This window comes from Leptonychotes weddellii, chromosome 12, assembly GCF_054177405.1.
Source record: "Leptonychotes weddellii isolate Sample4059 chromosome 12, ASM5417740v2, whole genome shotgun sequence".
Classification (NCBI taxonomy): Eukaryota; Metazoa; Chordata; class Mammalia; order Carnivora; family Phocidae; genus Leptonychotes; species Leptonychotes weddellii.
This window is the reverse complement of record NC_138380.1, coordinates 71,254,694-71,273,301: the sequence shown is the minus strand read 5'-3', so window position 1 is coordinate 71,273,301 and position 18,608 is coordinate 71,254,694. Positions and strand designations below refer to the sequence as shown.

Genomic DNA, 18,608 nt, shown 5'->3' with positions numbered 1-18,608 from the left:
AAAATCCCTATTCTGATTTCAATGACAGTATGTGGTTTCCAATTTTATGCAACGTGTTGAGTACTTAGTGCTTATGCCTTAAAGCAACTAAGTCCATTATTTACACCAAGCAGGTAGAGTTACAATCTAAAGAGATTTATTGTGGATAGAATTAGTTGGCATATTTAATTCTAACATATATGCTTTATCATAATAGAACTTAATACTCAAATAAGGAGATGAACTGCATCTTTAATCACATATGAGATACAGCTATGAGGAAGGAGAAATGAAAATGAAATCCAGATTTTAGAGGAATGCTTGATTTCATTCACATATACCTGTCTTCTACCCTCTGCCTTGTCTCATATGAAAAGTGAGAAATTTTTTGGTTGTAATACTTAATGTCCAAAGTACTAAATGCTATTACATAGTTAATAATATAAAATGTTCTCTTAACATATCTTCTCTAATAAATGGAGACTCCTTGGCCATTTATAATAATTCATATATAATATATAATCAGTATTATAATATATATGTATATACACACATAAATAGATATATGTATGCATAAGTATTACATCTATTAATTTTGTAAATAATCTCTGAATACAATGAAAATTTGGAACTTTCAAATTTTAAAATGTTTATATTTATTAATATTTTATAAAAATGTTAGTTTTTCTAAGATAAGTATTTATATTTGAAAAGATATTCTCAGAAAATTTAAGAAAAACAAATAGGGGCACCTGGTTGGCTCAGTCAGAAGAGTACGCGATTCTTGATCTAAGGATTATGAGCCTGAGCCCCATGTTGGGTGATCTCTATCACTTAAATAAATAAATACACTTAAGAAAAACATATAGAGCAAAAGTAATGAAATAATAATAACCAAATAGAAATAACATGGAGGTATTAATCTGATGCTTTAAAAGTTTAGTCAGACATGGGTTAAAATTATTCAGGCAACATTTTTCATTTGCTATGTGGCTATCAGAAAGTTATTTAGGGGCGCCTGGGTGGCTCAGTTGGTTAAGCAACTGCCTTCAGCTTAGGTCATGATCTCGGAGTACAGGGATTGAGTTCTGCATTGGGCTCCCTGCTCAGCAGAGTCTGCTTCTCCCTCTGACCCTACCCCCTCTTGTGCTCTCTCTCTCTCAAATAAATAAAATTAAAAAAAAAAAAAGAAAGAAAGTTATTTAGGACCTCTGAGTCTCAATCCCCTCAACTAAAACTGGGATAAATGACAGAGTAGTTAAAGTACTTAGCATAATGCCTTAGTACTTATTAATCAATCAGTAGCTGTTACCTTATTCTTAAAATAAGAAATCATCTGTTTATTTGATTTGAATATTTCCACGTTTGCTTAGCTCTCTCACCATTCACTATAGTATGGGATGACTTCAGCAAGAACTCTCTAATGAATTGTTTCTTCCTTTTAAGGACAGATAACGGAGTTTAAGCCCATACTTGATGTAAGGAGAGGTGGATTTAATAGAGTTGGTACTGAATATTAATCTGTATCCATTTTTGTTACAAAGGGAAATTATATTTTGTTCATTAGAATTTTCATGAAATTCCAGTCTTCCAAGTGGAGGACTATAAATTATAATCACTCTTTTCATCAAAGTTGGAGATGGCATAAATCACTGTCAGTCACAAGGCAAACACAGCAATTGTTTAATAGTTGTAGCGGAACTGTACCATGTCAACTTAGATAAGTTGGAACTACATTTCCTAGAATTCTCTTTCCCATAAACTAGTTAAGATTGGCCATAAAAGAAATCTGCATGAGATGTAGAAGGCAGAAGTTGAACTGCAACCATAAAATTCTCAAAGTTGTTCTGATATGCTGGCCGGTCACCTTGTTAGCATGGGGCAGCATCTGGGGCTGCAGCTCCTTCACCTTGTACCAGATCTTATTTGTTAGCTTCTATAAGACCTCGTCCTGGAACTTGTGCAGCTCCATAGCAAAAAACATCTGCTGCTTCTGTAGATCAGCCAAGTCATCAAAGCTGGAGGTTGTGAAAGAGACACTGATTCCAGTTTGTCCTTGTGGGACCCAGTTTATCTTTGTGGGGTTCAGTCTTTCCTTGCTCTTCCAACTTCATGGGAGCTTTTCTTTCCTAATGCCAAGCCTGGTGACTTACAACAACTTCAGAACTATTACTCGACTCAGAGGCAATAGATTCCAGAAATCCACAGATTTCTCACCATCTTCCACAACTGTATGAGGTCAAATCCCTATAATAAAATCCTTTTTAACATCACTCATACAAGTTCTGGTCTCTGATCAAACCCTAACTTATAAAAGGAGGTATCTTACGACCATAAAACAGCTCACTGTGATATGTTACATAAGGGGAACACGGATTTGATCCATTTAAAAAGAAAAACACAAATTATTAGTTGGTCATTGTATTTGTTTCTAAATGTGAATGGTTCCTCTTTTTAAAATGCATATTAAGATTTAGAACCAATAAGTTATATTGATTTTGGCATCACTTCAAACACAAAACTAAAAAAAATATTTTGATTCACACACATGCACACACACACATATAAGCACACATCTTTATAGCATATAGTATAGAGAATACAATATATTTAGTATGTTTAGCACTCAATTTGAATGTAATTATGACAGTCTCCAAGAATGTTCTGCTCTGAATGCATAAAGGCTAAAAACAAAATTTAAGATTCTCAGTCTCCTGAAATAGTGTCAAAAATTTAGATATTATAATTTTGCATCCTGTTTTCCTTACCACTCTTAAAAATGTGGTAAAGAGAAATATATAAAAATTAAATGATATAAATAGAGCTTTAGGAAGTTTTGTGATGGCTTATAGACATAAGGGTGATTTTTACTGCTACATGACCAAATCGGAGAAAAACAGTCAAACGTTGACCACAGCCTATTTGCCTTGAGACAGAGCATTTCCAAGAAAAATATTCCCAGTGTTCATGTTAAATCTATGATATGATGGTCAACATGCCCTCAGAGATGAGTAGAAATCCATTCCTGAAGATGTTTAAGTGCATAAAGAAGCAGAATACCAATGATGACTATTAGAAACTACATGTCAGTTTGACCGGGAACACCTGGTATGCAGTTCTACTTCTATGTAGTTAGAAGTCATTGGCCAAAACCCCAGAGGAACTGTCCAAATCATTCTAATGAACCTTACAAAGTAAAAAATGCTTACTCTACTCTGAAAGTATGTACACTGATACCTGGTTGATATACAGTGTCTAATCAAATCTACATAATAGTTTGTCAACCAATGTCAAATATTTCAATTTCATTACAACCACTGAAGGATACAATTAAAATGTCCAGTTAAAAAACAAAAACAAAAAAACAACACAATCTAAAATCCCCAAACCCTCTGAAAGTTTTTATATACTGTCTCTATTTTAAGTGCTTGCCTTACTTTGCAAGTGCATTTAAATTTTAATCCTGAATCTAAAAGATTAAAAAAAAAACCCTAAATTTATATATATGAGACTTGGTTCATGGAAATTCAAATACAATAATTACCATCTTATTTTGCCATATTAGAAAACATATTAATTCAAATATGAATAAAATCTAGTTTCTAAAAAAACTTGAATGACAAAGCTGCATTTTCCATGTTCTTCAGTTGCTTTGAAAGGAAGTATGTATCTTATAACCAAATACAAGTTACATAAATTACCTAATAAAAGTAATGAATTTAGAACAACAGCTGGTATATATAGTAAGCTCCCATTAAGCATTAGCTGCTATATATATATATACACACACACATACATATAAATATATATATATATACATATAAATATGTATATATTTTTAGTCCACTTATGTGGATGTTTTTCTTTTTTTATTGAAGTGTAGTTGATGCTTCAATGCTACATTAGTTTCAGGTGTATAACATAGTAATTAGACAACTCTATATGTTATACTATGTTCACCACAAGTGACCATTATAATTATTATTATTATTACTTCTGAATGCTGAGTTTAAATTTTAATCATTTTGCTTAGTTTCCCTGATATTGACCCCCAAGCAGAAGTAAACATACATATGTACGTGTGCATTAAAGTCTATGCTCATTCCTGTGGCTTTTATAAGATTTTTACTGGCTTTCATCAAAAATCAGTGGTCTGTACACCTGAAGTGTCATCAAATTTCATCATGGGAATCATATTTAAAAATGAACACAGTGACCATAGTCTTTCATCATCTAAAACATCCACAAAAATTATAACCAATGTTGTCAAGAACTATAAAGGGTCTGTGATTTTGTCTAACCTATAAGATAACAAGTTACTCAAATAATTTCATGGATGCTGGCAGAAGTTATGTGACTCCTGAATCAGAGATAAAGAACATTATTACCCACAAAAAATAACAACAGTCTTAGAATCAGCATTTCTTATGCCAGTTCCCCAAGCTCCAATTCCCAGTGGGCAGGATGAAGAGGGCCAGGTGACAACCCACACATGCAGTGAGCTGCATTATAGCAGGGGAGCCCTGGGTTAAGGCAACCTGAATATTTTATAATAGCCGCAAGCATGCTGGTCATTACATTTTGAGGGAGATGTTAGTTTATTGTACTGGGCAGTAAACATACCTGCCCTTTGTCCCAAGTGAGACACTATCTCTATTTCTCAAGGCTTGCAAACCAGCCTTTTAAGAGAGAGACACTACCTTCCAGGTTTATTCACTGTATAAATATCCTTTAAGATTTTCTGCAAAATAGGCAGTCAGTGCCTCTATTCATCAGATGTGCAGAATTGTGTGAAAGACACATGAAAACTTGTCTCCCAACAGTTATACATCAAGGTTTTGAGGTTTAATGAAGCCCTGAGGTATCTGTAGAATTAGAGGATAATTCAACTATCATTAAAAAAAATTTTAACATGACTTGAAGTCCCTAAAACAAAATAAAAACAAAATAAAGTTGATACCAACTTTGACCTTTGAAAAAATAAATGAAGTTCAAGGATTAATGTGCATTTTGGACTGTACTGAAACTTAAGATGCATGTGTGGCTTCAAATTCTCCATTGCATTCACTTGGCAAAAAAACAGTGTTGCTAAGGCCCTGCAATTTGAGCCATGATAAATTTGATAGACATGTTATAATACATCATAGCATTAAAAATGAATAACAACTAAGGACAAAAATATAAAAATAAATCCCTCAAGAATTGCAAAAATGTCCCAAAATTCAGGTGCATGACAATACGCTTTGAAATGTATCCAATAGCAATGTTATGAGAATCTGCTTTTTTTTGTTCCTCTCAGATGGTTGAAATTTTGATTTCCAGTGATGTTCAAAATATTTCTAACAGTCATACGGTTGCCATTTGGTTTTATTGAAACTTAGTGCAAAGAGAGATGGTTTAGTAGGATAAACAAAGAAGATACAGAGAGCTATTGATTCGAAACAGATTCTTTTACCAGCTTAGCATGTATTCAGTTTTCATTTGCAAAACAGGGTCAAGGAAGTTAATCCCTCAATAGAAATGTTATTGTGAATAACAAAGTGGATTTTAAGGACCAGAAAAATATCAAAAATGAAAGTAAAGGTGAATAATAGAAGTCAGAATAGAGATACCTGGATTGCATTTATCTCCTTATTCAGGGACTCTGTCCAATAATATTATATATAATTTTTTTTTCAAATTACAACTCTCAAGTTACAACAATGGAGAAGTTCATGAGCATTTAACCTCCCTAATATAGAAACGCCACAACAGTATAAAAGTGTAGAACCTACTACACCAAGAAAGCATATTAGTATATATCTGGTATATTCACTTCCACAAAGGGAAAAAATAAACATAGATTAATGATGTTGTCAGAAATGTCATTATCAGCAGTCTAAGGCCCATTTATATTCTCTCTCTCCCTCCATCTACACATACATGTGGAAAGAAAGGAAATATAAATGTCTCCCAGGTTGCAGATTCCCTCTTTACCACAAAGTCCATCTTTGTGGAATTGCTGCTTGAATTCCAGCTGCTGATTTAACATATGTGTTTGATGCAAAACTGAGCCATAAGAAATGATGGTCTGTATCTTTCTAGCTGCCTGGGAGAATGGGAAGGGGCTCAATTTTTTGTATGAAGCTACATTTGGTGAACTATGTAGGCTAAGGAACTATGGATGGACAGGAACTATGTAGGTTCAATCTAGGGGTGTATCCTGACTTCCCAGGTGGCTGGGCCGTCTTAACCATCTTTATCAGACTTAAGACTGATCCACTTTCAAGATATATAAAATTAGTCATTGTCTTTGCCTTACTTTTCCTATTGTACTCTTGCATCTGAATCTAGTACTGAGAAGACAGTACTTCCTCCAGAAACGTTTGTTTAAAGGAGCTTTATTGGGGCACCTAGGTGGCTTAGTCAGTTAAGCGTCTGCCTTTGGCTCAGGTCATGATCTCAGGGCCTGGGATCGAGCCCCACATTGGGCTCCCTGCTCAGAAGGGAGTTTGTTTCTCCCTCTCCCTCTGCTGCTCCCCATGCTTGTGCTCTCTCACTCACATGCTCTATTAAATGAATAAAACCTTTTAACAAAATACAGGAGCTTTATTTCTAGAGGACTTCTTAAGAAAACACTAAAACCAGAGGGAAACAGTAAACTCAGATTCTAGAAACCATAGTGTGCACTCAAGGAGGTCACTAGTTTACTTTTCTATAAATGTTCAGGTCAGTTTCTATTTTGGTTACAATTCTATCTTGGAGTCCTGATGGCTGCAAAAACTACTCAAGCCTCATTCTTGTGGTTTTCAGCATCACAAGGGCTCTTTGAAAGGAATTACTGTCCACATGTCACAGCTGACTATTATTTACTTAAGATACAGGGCAGTTCTATCAAACTATCTATGTGTCACTATAAAAATCAATGATATTGAATGAAAATTCTTAAAAACTCCTTAACCTTAGTCTTTCTTTCTAAGTGGTTAAGGAATTATCGGTAAAAATATTAATGCTATTCAGGAAGTCAACTAATTGCTATTTTCTAAAATCACATATTAAGAAAGAAATGGAAAAATGCATCTGTATATTAAAGTCCAAAATAATGAATAAATGCCATACATTTTATTTAAATAAAATAGATATGTAAATTGAAGTACATAAATGAGGGTACCTGGAAAGAAAATAAATTTTAATAAAATGCATTTGAAATGCATAAAATATATTTTGAATAATAGGTCAATGAAAAGCACTATTAAAGGAATAAGATGGGTTACCAAAAAAATAGTAGGAAATATATATTTTACTGATTGAATATATTTTATAGTGTTTGGTGTTTAGTGTTTGGAGCTATAGGAAAAATACATTTTTTGAACCAAAATACATGAAAACTGTTGTGTTTTTCTTTCATTAAGTGCTAACAAAGAGAAAACAAAATATACAGCAATTGATTTAATTCAAAAGAATGTAAAGTAATAACCAAATTCTTTACAAAGAATGTAAAGTAATAACCAAATAACCAAACAAGCATTTTATCATGTTACACTAATTAGCTCACTTTTGAAAAGATTAGTATGGCTAATATTGCCATACCATTAAACCTTCAAAAATGTACATCTCTCAACGCTCACATAATTACCTATCTCTACCATAATGTATGTGATATGATTTTTAAGTTGTCAGAATGTTTATTACAAGGCAGTATGAAATGATCGGGCGCCATTAATACCTTGTATCAAACTTAGCAAACTCTGCATGTCTTAGTTCCTTTTAATTTAGTTCTTTAAACCCCATAAGCATTTTCAATAAGCCTGGATAATAAACTAAAGTTGCCCTTCTTAGGGAGAAAACCTCCGAGGGTTACCCATATGGCACTGTGCAGCTCATGACTTTACTGCAGCTGCTGAACTCAGTGCATCTGGGCTAACACCAGAATCCCTCTGTTTGGTACTGACACCAGAGTGAGAGGGGAGAGGAGGGAAGGAGAGGAGAGGACGGAAGGGCAGAGGGGAGCCATAAAATATGAGGGAAATGCACTGAGGTGAATTTTGGAAACCACAAACACAAAAGATTATCTAGTATCTTTTTTTTTAAAGATTTTATTTATTTATTTGACAGAGAGAGAGACAGTGGAGAGAGGGAACACAAGCAGGAGGAGTGGGCGAGGGAGAAGCGTTGGGATCAGGACCTGAGCCAGAGGCAGACACTTGACGACTGAGCCACCCAGGCACCCCACAGATTATCTACTATCTTAGCAACTGAATGAGCTGATTGAATCATTAAATCAAATATGCTCTGTACTTGGCTACAGTGCTTATTATAAAATCCAGATATTTTTGTCAGATCAGTATCATATTATCTTTAATTTTCAAATTGAATTGAATTCAGAATAGTGTAACACTACAGTGGTCATGATCTTTAAAGAGGACCAAATTAATTACATTAATGATGTTTTCATTAGAAATGGTAACCATGGCATTCTGACGTTAATAATTTTTTGTGTATTCAGTTATGTGTTTTGTCTTACGCTTGTGAAGTATTTTCTTCTTTTAAATAATTTTCACAAAAACTATCTTGTTTGTCACAAATTGTAAAATATGTAATGTCTCATGTAATGGATAAAATAATAAAGTACTCCAAAAGTTAAAGTACTTGCATAACTACAGTTAATGAGTCATTGGGGTTATCAACGTAAAATTCCTGACTTCTCTGGACTCCTACTTCATTGTTCTTTTTATTTACTCCTTTCCAATAGTCCTAACACATGCATCAATTTGGGATGGTTTAATATTTGATAGAATATACTTTTTTGGGGGTCCACTTTCACATAATCAGAAAAATGTTGATTGTACTATGAAGGTGTAATGTAACTTACCAACACTGTATTTAAAATGAAATTTTCAAGGATGAAATTTCCCAATTTTGCTAATATATAATTAGTCAAGGATGGGGAATATCTGTACTTTGTGCTCCTTTAACTACCTTCCTTTACCTGTTGCCAACAGTGCTACCAGATTGAGGCATTTTTTTCCCCCATGAACTCAGATTCCACCTCTAAATCATTCTAAATATATACATCATCTTGGGCAGCTGCTACCAATCAATCAAATTGTCCCTTGAAAATATCTACATATCTACATATATATACATACATGTTAACGTATGTTTTTAAGCACCTAAGATAAATTTCTTCTAAATGCCAATACATACACAAAACATTTCGATTTTTTTCTTGTTTTAGACATCCAAAAATATCTAAGACATAAAATAATACAAATTATGTATGTTTTCAATCCTGTAATTCATTTTACTTTATTGATTTAAATGATTATAACTGCTTTTTATGATTTGTGCAAATACTTGGCTATATCTCAAAACAGCGACCCACTTAATTTTACTGACAAAGTGTACTTCAGGAAAAATGGCCTCTATCTTTTTACAATGGTAAAACCATTGTACGGATTGCTTACCATTCCCTTTTGTTCCATAGCACCCAGGACAATGTCTGTTACATAGTCATTACTGAATCCATATTTATTTAAGAAACCGGAGCATGGAAGGAAAGAAGGAAGGAAGGAAGGAAGGAATTGAGGGAGGAAAGAAGGTAGAAGGAAGGGAGGAAGGAAGGAGAAGGGAAAGGAAAAGAAAAAAAAGAATGGGATGGAAAGGAAGGAGTGGTAATTTAATCGTGACTCAGAAGTAGAAAAATTTCATATCATCCAAAAGGAATTCAAGAGGAATTAACATATGAAAACCAATTTGTACAAAGAAGATGACTTACTGAATACAAGTATATATGCTGCAAAATTGCTTTTGTTAATTATCATTTACATTTATATAAATCCTCAAAGGGAACATATTTTTGCTTTATTTAGGCATGCTGTTACTCTTACCCACTTTTCTTTCAATAAAAATGTCAACATCTGAAATTAAATATTATTTTGTTTCTAAAAAGTGATTAAGTACACAGGTTAAGCATGGTGTTTATTTAATACAACACTGAACAAAAATAATGACAGAGTAATAGATTATTTATGCAATTACTGAGATGATTTAGTAGATTGATACTTACCAGGATATCTTTTCCAGCCCACTTACATTCATCCCTTCTGGTAAAAGATACTGGCCACACAATCTAAGGGCAGAGAAAAACATAATTTTATGCCACTTAAGTTCTCTAAGTTCTCAAAATTACAGACTGTTACACCAAGTTGGGGCAACTTAGATAAAGAAAGTTCCATAAAACATTATGTGGCAGGAACTTTTCAGCTTAGACTTTGCAGTGGCATCAGTTAACTGGTATGAACTTAAATCATTCAATCTCCGTCTACCCATCAGACTTTGCTATATATGAAAGTTAAGCAACACAGAATTTATGTAGTCAATAGAGCTAAGCAGTGTGCAGAGAAGGCAACTGTCAGGCAGGTTGGGAGGATGTGAAGATCTAGGGAAGAGAGGTAGAAATAAACATAAAGTGTGGCTTACATTCTTCTAAATGAATCTGTCTTTACCATGAAACAGTGATTGTTAAATTTAAACACTGGGTACCCTGGGTCCTATTCCCTAATTCAAATCTCAGCATGACACACTAGAATGAGCCACTGATACGGTTTAGAAAACTCCATCTTAGATAGGAATCTTTTTTTTTTCTTTTTTGACAGGACAGTGGGTAAGAGTAGCATTGTATACTTTCTGGAGATAAAGAAGAAAATGAAAAAGCAAATAGATAGCTCTAAAAGCTTTGCCATGTAGGAAAAACTTAGACTAACTGAAAAACAATTGCGTTTTCATCCCTAATATTTCACTTTCATCCTGTGATATTTCTGCTAAATTTGAAAGGTTCCTATATTGTATGACTACAGTGACAGCGGTAGAGAAGACAAGACTTTATTGGTGGTTTAGAGGACTGTGGATTATTTTCCTTCATAATATTAATGCGAATATCCTCATCTAAATTTTAATATAAAATTTTTCAGTTCCCCAGGTCAAGTCAAAAGACTCCTATCTATATTGGGGCAGAACAATTTTTTTTTTTTTAATTCATCTTTCTCTTCTGGTAACAGTTAATTTCAGGAAAAAAAAATGTCATATGTTAAAAAAAAAAAAATCCAGACATGGTGGCAATCATTCATGTCTGCTAGATAGATAGCTGTTAGTCTCAAAATGACTGATCATCATTTATTTGGGAACCTCTTGATAATTCAATATAAATGGTCATGAATTTGTGCAAGGGCTGTGATACTAGATCTAGAGAATCAAAAAACAAAATACAACACATTTATAAGCAAGAATGTAGGACATACTGAAATAACCTATGATGGCCTAACAAATGCATTTCAGGTCCATGTCACAATTACAAACGCCCTAGAAATTTTTGGATATGCATTCATTTTTACCATTTGAAGCTTTCAGTTTATGTATTCTTTTCTTTTTCATGTGCTTTTCCTTTCGTGTATATCTGTGTATGTAAATTAAAAATATCATTTGACCTGTTCCACAAAGTTCTTATATAGTAATCACATAATACAAAACAATGTAAGAATGGTAAATGCATGTCCTTACAATTCACAATACCCCGACTTGTGAATTCCTACAGCCGAATGCTGGGTAGTTCATTCCACAGGTTCCACAGCCCTATCTTTACATTGGCTCTGGAGACCCCAAGTGATCTATTCTTAAAGTTTACAATAGGAGGCTAAAATATAAGTTTTATTTAAGACACAATAATAATAATACATAGTAGGGCTAAGATTTATTGACTTTCATATTAAGCTTGCCAGTTACGTTACACAAAACTTACAGATTATTAAAACACATAATTTTTAATTCAAAAAGGCAAGCTTTTTCATAATTTCTTAGCTCTTGACTGTTGGGTGTTGAGACAGCATGGCCCTCATTTTGTCATTTTTCTCTTATGTCAAATGTTAATGAAAATAATTTTGATGACATTTATGATTAATTCTCTCATACTCAGAGGAGTATGAACGCTCAACTTTCTAGAGTTCCAGAGTAAAAATATATAAATAAATAAAGCTTAAAAATCTGGCTGAGTAAAACAAATTTAGCATATAAAATGCTATTTTGGAAAGCAATTTAATGAGGATAACTGTAAGTCACTGGAATAAATATATATATTTATTTTATATAAAAAAATATATATTTGTCATTTCCAACAGTAACCATTTCCACAAAGAATAATTCCTAACTTTTCAGTTACATTTGTTAACCTGTTGATATTTTGTCTTCTTTTCTCAAAAATTTCTCAATTAACTAACAATGACTACATTTCTTATTCTCATATTGAAAGGGCTTCATGATCTATATTACACTTTCTTTTCTTCATGCCTCTATGCTTCTATTCATGGCAGCCCCTCTTACTCATTATTTAGTAAGAAAGCATTTATGTCTTAAAGAAATGGCACCCTTTTATCAAGGCCTAGAATATTTTCATGGTCCTTCCAAATCTGAGAATGTGTTGTCTCTAATAAGGATTGGCCTACTACACATCTATATGCTCAAAATCTTATCTTTAATATTAATAAGTCCCTCAAGAACTATTTATGATATCCTACAGTGACCCCTATAAAGTTTATCACAACAGTAGATGCATCAGAAAATGTTGAATAACATCATATATAGGTTAAAAAGAATATTAATAGACAAATATATGTGAATTCTTAAGTAAACTGCATTTGCTCCTATAGACAGTGGTATAATTAAATAATATGTTTGGCATGAGATGCTTTATAATTAGAAATATGTCTTCCACTAGAATAATGATTTTAACCTCAAGAGCAGGAGCTATAACAACACTATGACATTGTGCAAGTCACCTAATTTTAATTAATTCACTACTTCAAGTCCACAAATCTAGTTGGTAGAAGATAATGTGATTATATCCTGAATGTACAAATGGCTCTGGGATTTTGTTATCTATAAAACAGTAGGTTGTCTCATATGATAATTAGGTCTTTTCAATTTTAGAATGAACTATTTAAATTAAAAATCTTTATTATTTTATTATTTAGAGAATAATGCTAAACATTAAATATATATTCTGAGGTGTTATGTGCTCACGTATTATCTACAGACACACAGATACATGCATATATATTTATATTCATATATATGAATTTTACAAAATGATAAAAGTATTATAAACACTGAAATTTGAAAATATCAAATTTTTCTTAATCTTCTTAGATTTTTCGTTCATTATATAAAAAGGATGACTTCTTTTCACTAAACAACAAAACCTGCTTATTTTATGATCCTTTCAAAGGACTCTAAGGTAAATACCTTTGTCATTTAAGAAAAACAAATGGATAACCAGTTTTCTTAGGCAACAGATAACCTTAGGGATATTGCTATGATCTGAGAAGACTTAGAAATCAAATAGATTGAAAAATCAAAGAAATATCAAAGGTGATTTTTAAATGCCATATATTATTCCCAAAGTATATGAGTAAGGGCACTGCTGTTTTATATGATATACATAATGAATTGAGTCTTTATGCACAGTCAGAATTTTAGTGTTTGAGTAATAGGAAAGTAAAAGCCTTAGGTTCAGTGGTATACTCTATGCAAGATATGATTCAGCTCTGAATTTCATCTTCATTTGATCCTTAAAGCAATATTCTTCAACCAGAACAAAAGCTATTTATAGAATTCAGTTACTTTTTAAAATTTATTGTCCAATCTGTTAAAGTTTATCAGAAGTTGAGGAACACCACTCTAAAGCCCTAAATGTTAAGAAGCAAAACTAACATACATAAAAACTGATGTGAATGTACTCTAAAAAAATGTCATACTAGCACTCTTACAAAAGCTACTGCATAAAAGATCGTTGTCCCTCAGAGAACTATGACTAGTAATATTAACTGTGAAAAAAATGACTGACTTTGAGTATAGCATATGGACTCAGCAGCATAATTTTTACTAATTTTTCAATCTATGTTTATTTTTCCAAACTGTATAGCTTTTTAATTAAATAAGCCAGAAACATGATAAAGAGTAAGGATAAAACCAATAGACTTCTAGTGTCTAAATGACCACATTTGTAAAAACTTGACACAGAAAACTGATCTTCCAGATGAGGTTTTGGCAAACTTTGTGTTCAAAAGGCCAGATAGTAAATATTTTAGGCTCTGTGAGCCAGATGATCTCTATCAAAACTATTCAATTCTGCCATTGTTGAATGAAAGCAAACATAGACAATATGTAAATGAATGAAAGTGTCTGTGTTCCAATAAACATTATTTACAAAAACAGGTGACACACCAGATTAGGCATGTGTATAATGTTGGTGAACTCTGCATTTGCTGGCAATATAGAGAGATGTATAAATTTATACATATATATATACACATCATTTCACACATGACATTAATTATGATATATGTCTATAATGGTTCAGATATTTAGTTTTATGCAGCAAAAATTATATAACTATGGAAGAATAAGCTGAAGTTATAATGATCATTGAAAATACTATGGTTTCTTCCTTGATGATTTTTATGGTTTACTGCATCCATTATTTGTGATAATCAAATCAATGCATTACTTTTACTTGCATCTGAAAAGATAAAATAATAATTTTAGCAATTTTTTCCAGTTGTCACACTGTTAAATAGCTAGAGAATTAACTGTTAAATAGGTTGAGATGTTTTAAAAGAACTACAATGTATATATTAGAATAAAGATACCTTTTGAAAATCCTTGATATTAACCAGGTTGAATGAAAATATGTGATCCTTTGCTCCAACATACAGCCTACTCCGTTCCTCATCCAAAAGGAAGGTATGATAACTGGAGCTGTTGGCCAAGCCATTGAAAGTGATCACATTGTTGGATTCCAACATTTCTGCAAGGTAACAAAGCAAGACATTGGGTGTTAATGTGAGGTCCTACATGAGCATGGGCTATTGGTACATGGCAATCTAACTACTTCCTGCTGTAGTTACTAAACAGTGGTTGTTCTTAATGATGGTACTAAGAAATATACAGGAGCTTTTTTTTTTTTTTTTTACATTTCATTGAAATGGAAGTCATACTCATTAGTTTGCTGATTTCATACTCAAGACCACACACTCCTTCAAAAGAAAGGGATAGAAATACCTCATCCACACAACTGATCTGATGGAATCTCTTTGCATGTAATGATAGAATGAAATGCTCAATATTGTATACAAAATGTCTTTAATTTTACAAAGACTTTTTAAGGGGTTTCATTTGTTCCAAGTCATTATCTAGAAGGATAAGCATAGGGGCCAACAGAGCAGAGGTAGTATGGAGGAAACACTGTTTAAACTCCTAGTTGTTTGAGGGCTTCTTTTTATTTTTAGATTTTTTTTTTAAATTCATTTGCGATAGAGACAGAGAGAGAGAGAGAGAGAGAGCATGAGCAGGGGGAGAGGCAGAGGGACAGGAAGAAGCAGACTCCCTGCTGAGCCAGAAGCCCAATGTGGGGCTCCATCCCAAGACCCTGAGATCATGACCTGAGCCGAAGACAGATGCTTAACCGACTGAGCCACCCAGGCACCCCTGAGGCTTCTTTTCATTGAGGAATTTTTACATGTTTTTTTGACCATTAAATCATTAACTCTACCATCTAAATCTTTTTTATAATATTTTGTAACTGACATATATAGAGAAACCAAGTTAGGTTTTTCTGAAAACATGAGTTATATGAATTTTACTATCTGACTTCAATTTTTCAGTTTGTTAGCATTCTTTTATTTGCTTTTGCTGTAAATGGGAAAATACTGAACTTTTAGACCTACACCTAAGTGAGAAAAATATTTTCAAAAAAAATATCATTAATTGTAAGTCCACTTTTGCTTTAGAAAGGCAGTTGTCGAAAATCACCAAAGAGGTTTTCTTTCTCTACTTCAATAAAAATTATGTATATATGCCACCACAAACCCCCTTCCATGGGATAGAAATGTTGAGGATTCTCCAAAACTGTGTCCTGAATCAATGATTCAGATTTTTCCAAAGCACACAGAGTAGAACCCTTTCATCAACATCCACAAAATATAGAATGTGCTTTCCAAGGACAGGAAGCAGCAATGCAGACCCTTCCTCTGTCCCTGCCATGACCCCAGGTTATTAACCCTTTGACAAATTTCCCCGCGTTATCAATTTCTCCTACTGCCCTCTCCATATTACCAAAAATGTTATTTCAGTGGAGGATAAAGTTCAAACTCCTTAACTTAGCATTAAAGACCAGGTCACTACCATTTGAGACCCTAACCCAATACTCCTCCCTCACGTCCTGTATGCTAAAGGAAAACATGCTCTGCATATGTCCACTTTTTAGCCTTTGCTGCCATTGTTTCTGACATCTACAACTATATATCACCTTGACAAAAAAAAAATAACCATTCTTAAGGCTAGCTCAAATGTGAGCTCCAAGAAATTCTCATAGAAATAATTTCTTTATTGCTTGTATCACACTGTCAATCATTCATATAAATGACTTATTTACCAGAATTAACATTCCCTCACATCAGGAAATATAGAATTAATAGCTCACTATCCATAACTCACATGGTTTCTTTTCCTTATTACCAGTCAGTAAATATTAAATTGAATGTCTACTTCTATCTATTGATTTATCTATCTATTCATCTAATACACAAAAATACAAGAATTGTTAACAAATTATTAAAAGATGATTTTCTAATTCATTCATGAAAAACAGTAGAATACTGGGCTATCCTTATCCTACCCTCCACCTGCACCAAAAAAAAAGGAAGGAAGGAAGGAAGGAAGGGATTTAATTCATATGAGTTATATCTGAAATAAATGAGAGCTATTAGTCTCCAAAGAGAAAAAACAGAATTCACTACATGATATCTGAATTTAAATCTCATCCCCTTGCCAGTGTCCAAATAACTGCAAATAATCAATGCTACAGAGAGTCAATACAAGACTGAAATTTTAGGTACCCTGCTCTGTGTGAGGACGGAAAGGGCTACTACGAGAAGCAGGGGCTACATTACTGGATGTGTTCATTGACTGATTGAATGGCCGTTCAAGGAGATAATAATTATCAAATAGAGAAGAAGATGCCCTCCAACATTCCTTCCAATTCTAAAATCTGTAATAATTCTACCCTATAGATACAAAAGAAACCAAATACATAGGGAGCTAGGCAAACTGAAAAAAAAGTCAGCTGTGTCTAAACCAAGACAATTATATAAATATTAATCAATAGGAGGATCCCTTAAAAGACACAAAGGTAGATTTTAATTGGAAACACACAGATACTACATAAGGGCGCTCTAAGCATCAAGTGAAAGAAGTTATCGGAAGACAACTACTATATCTACAGAACATAGAGTCATCCAGTTATAGGTCAGAACACAAGCATCACCACCGTACTTACTAGTCATGCAAACTAGGATGAATTCCTTATGCTACATGGGCCTCAGTTTTTGGAAGATGGGGTTAATAATATATCTTCTAAGAGCTATTATGAAGGTGAAGTTAGATAATTCATGTAAAACACCTAGAACAACAGTTTCCATAGTTAAGCACACAATCACCTGCGTGAATAAGTAGAGGTAAATATATGTTCAATATTCTTGACCAGAGGTAGGAAATTAAGGTCCAGATGGAGCATACTGAAAAATTACTTTTCTACCAAATATGCTAACTTGTTAATGACATTATAATTTTGCATGGTGAAGGGATAAATAAGAAAAGCAATATGCTCTTTGATTTACATTAATATTAAATATGTCATTTTAAGAACAGTGAAATATTCTTTTTGTTTGCCAACTTCTGTAACCTAAATTTTAAATAATAAATGTAATGCCTATCTATATTATAATTCTAAACAATGAAAATATTCACCCAATTGAAAAATATGTTACAGGTTAAATTTTGTAAATTTGTTCAGGGAAAATCACTGGTTCCTCGACAGACACAACTTAGAGAAAAGTCTTAAGTAGTTTATGTATGACATCACAATGGAAACAAAGTATACTTTAAAAAAATGTTACTGCTGGATCATTTCATTAAACAAAAAGGCAATATTTTCCTGGAGTATGGATTAGCAGCTGTGTTTTCCATCACTTTCAAATACACTTGATTTTGCCTAATCATTCCTTTTTACTCCAATTTCTTTAGATGTTCCTCCCTATCAGGAACTTTGTATTTCTTTATAACTGAGAAAAGACTTTTCGAGACCCTCATGGGGTCTGAGTCACAGCAAATTCCAGATTGCTAAGCTAAGGTTATCTCACCACTTTCCAGGGCAAAAATACCTAAAATCAGAGACCCTTTCTCTAAATCTAGATAGATCTCATATTCTCTAATACTATGTTTCCTTATTTAATTTTGTTATTTTGTTTTTCCTATATGTAGACACATTCAGCTATAACTGATTTTAAACAACTTCAACCTCGACTCCATTCCTCCAGAATTTTAGGAGTTTCTTTTCACAGCATCTGTTTTATAATTCTTACCATGACATAAGTTGGAATTGGAACTAAAATAAATATTCAAAATAGTGAGATGTTTAATATTTCACTACTTTTCACATCTTGCTATATTCATATTTAGACAAATAACAACAAACATTAAAGAACAATCTAAATCTCTACAGAACCAATTTGACTATGATGAATCTTAGCAGCCTAAAG

At 33.0% G+C, this 18,608-nt stretch overlaps 1 protein-coding gene across 1 annotated transcript in view; it reads right to left on the bottom strand.

Moving 5' to 3' along the window:
• Positions 1-18,608, bottom strand: part of SEMA3A (semaphorin 3A) — a 202,927-nt gene that overhangs the window by 132,274 nt on the left and 52,045 nt on the right. The window contains exons 2-3 of the mRNA XM_006727083.3: positions 14,661-14,818; positions 10,028-10,090 (exon numbers count right to left, since the gene is read on the bottom strand). Of these exons, the coding sequence (XP_006727146.1) occupies positions 10,028-10,090; positions 14,661-14,818 (221 nt within the window). The remainder of the gene's footprint in view (positions 1-10,027; positions 10,091-14,660; positions 14,819-18,608) is intronic.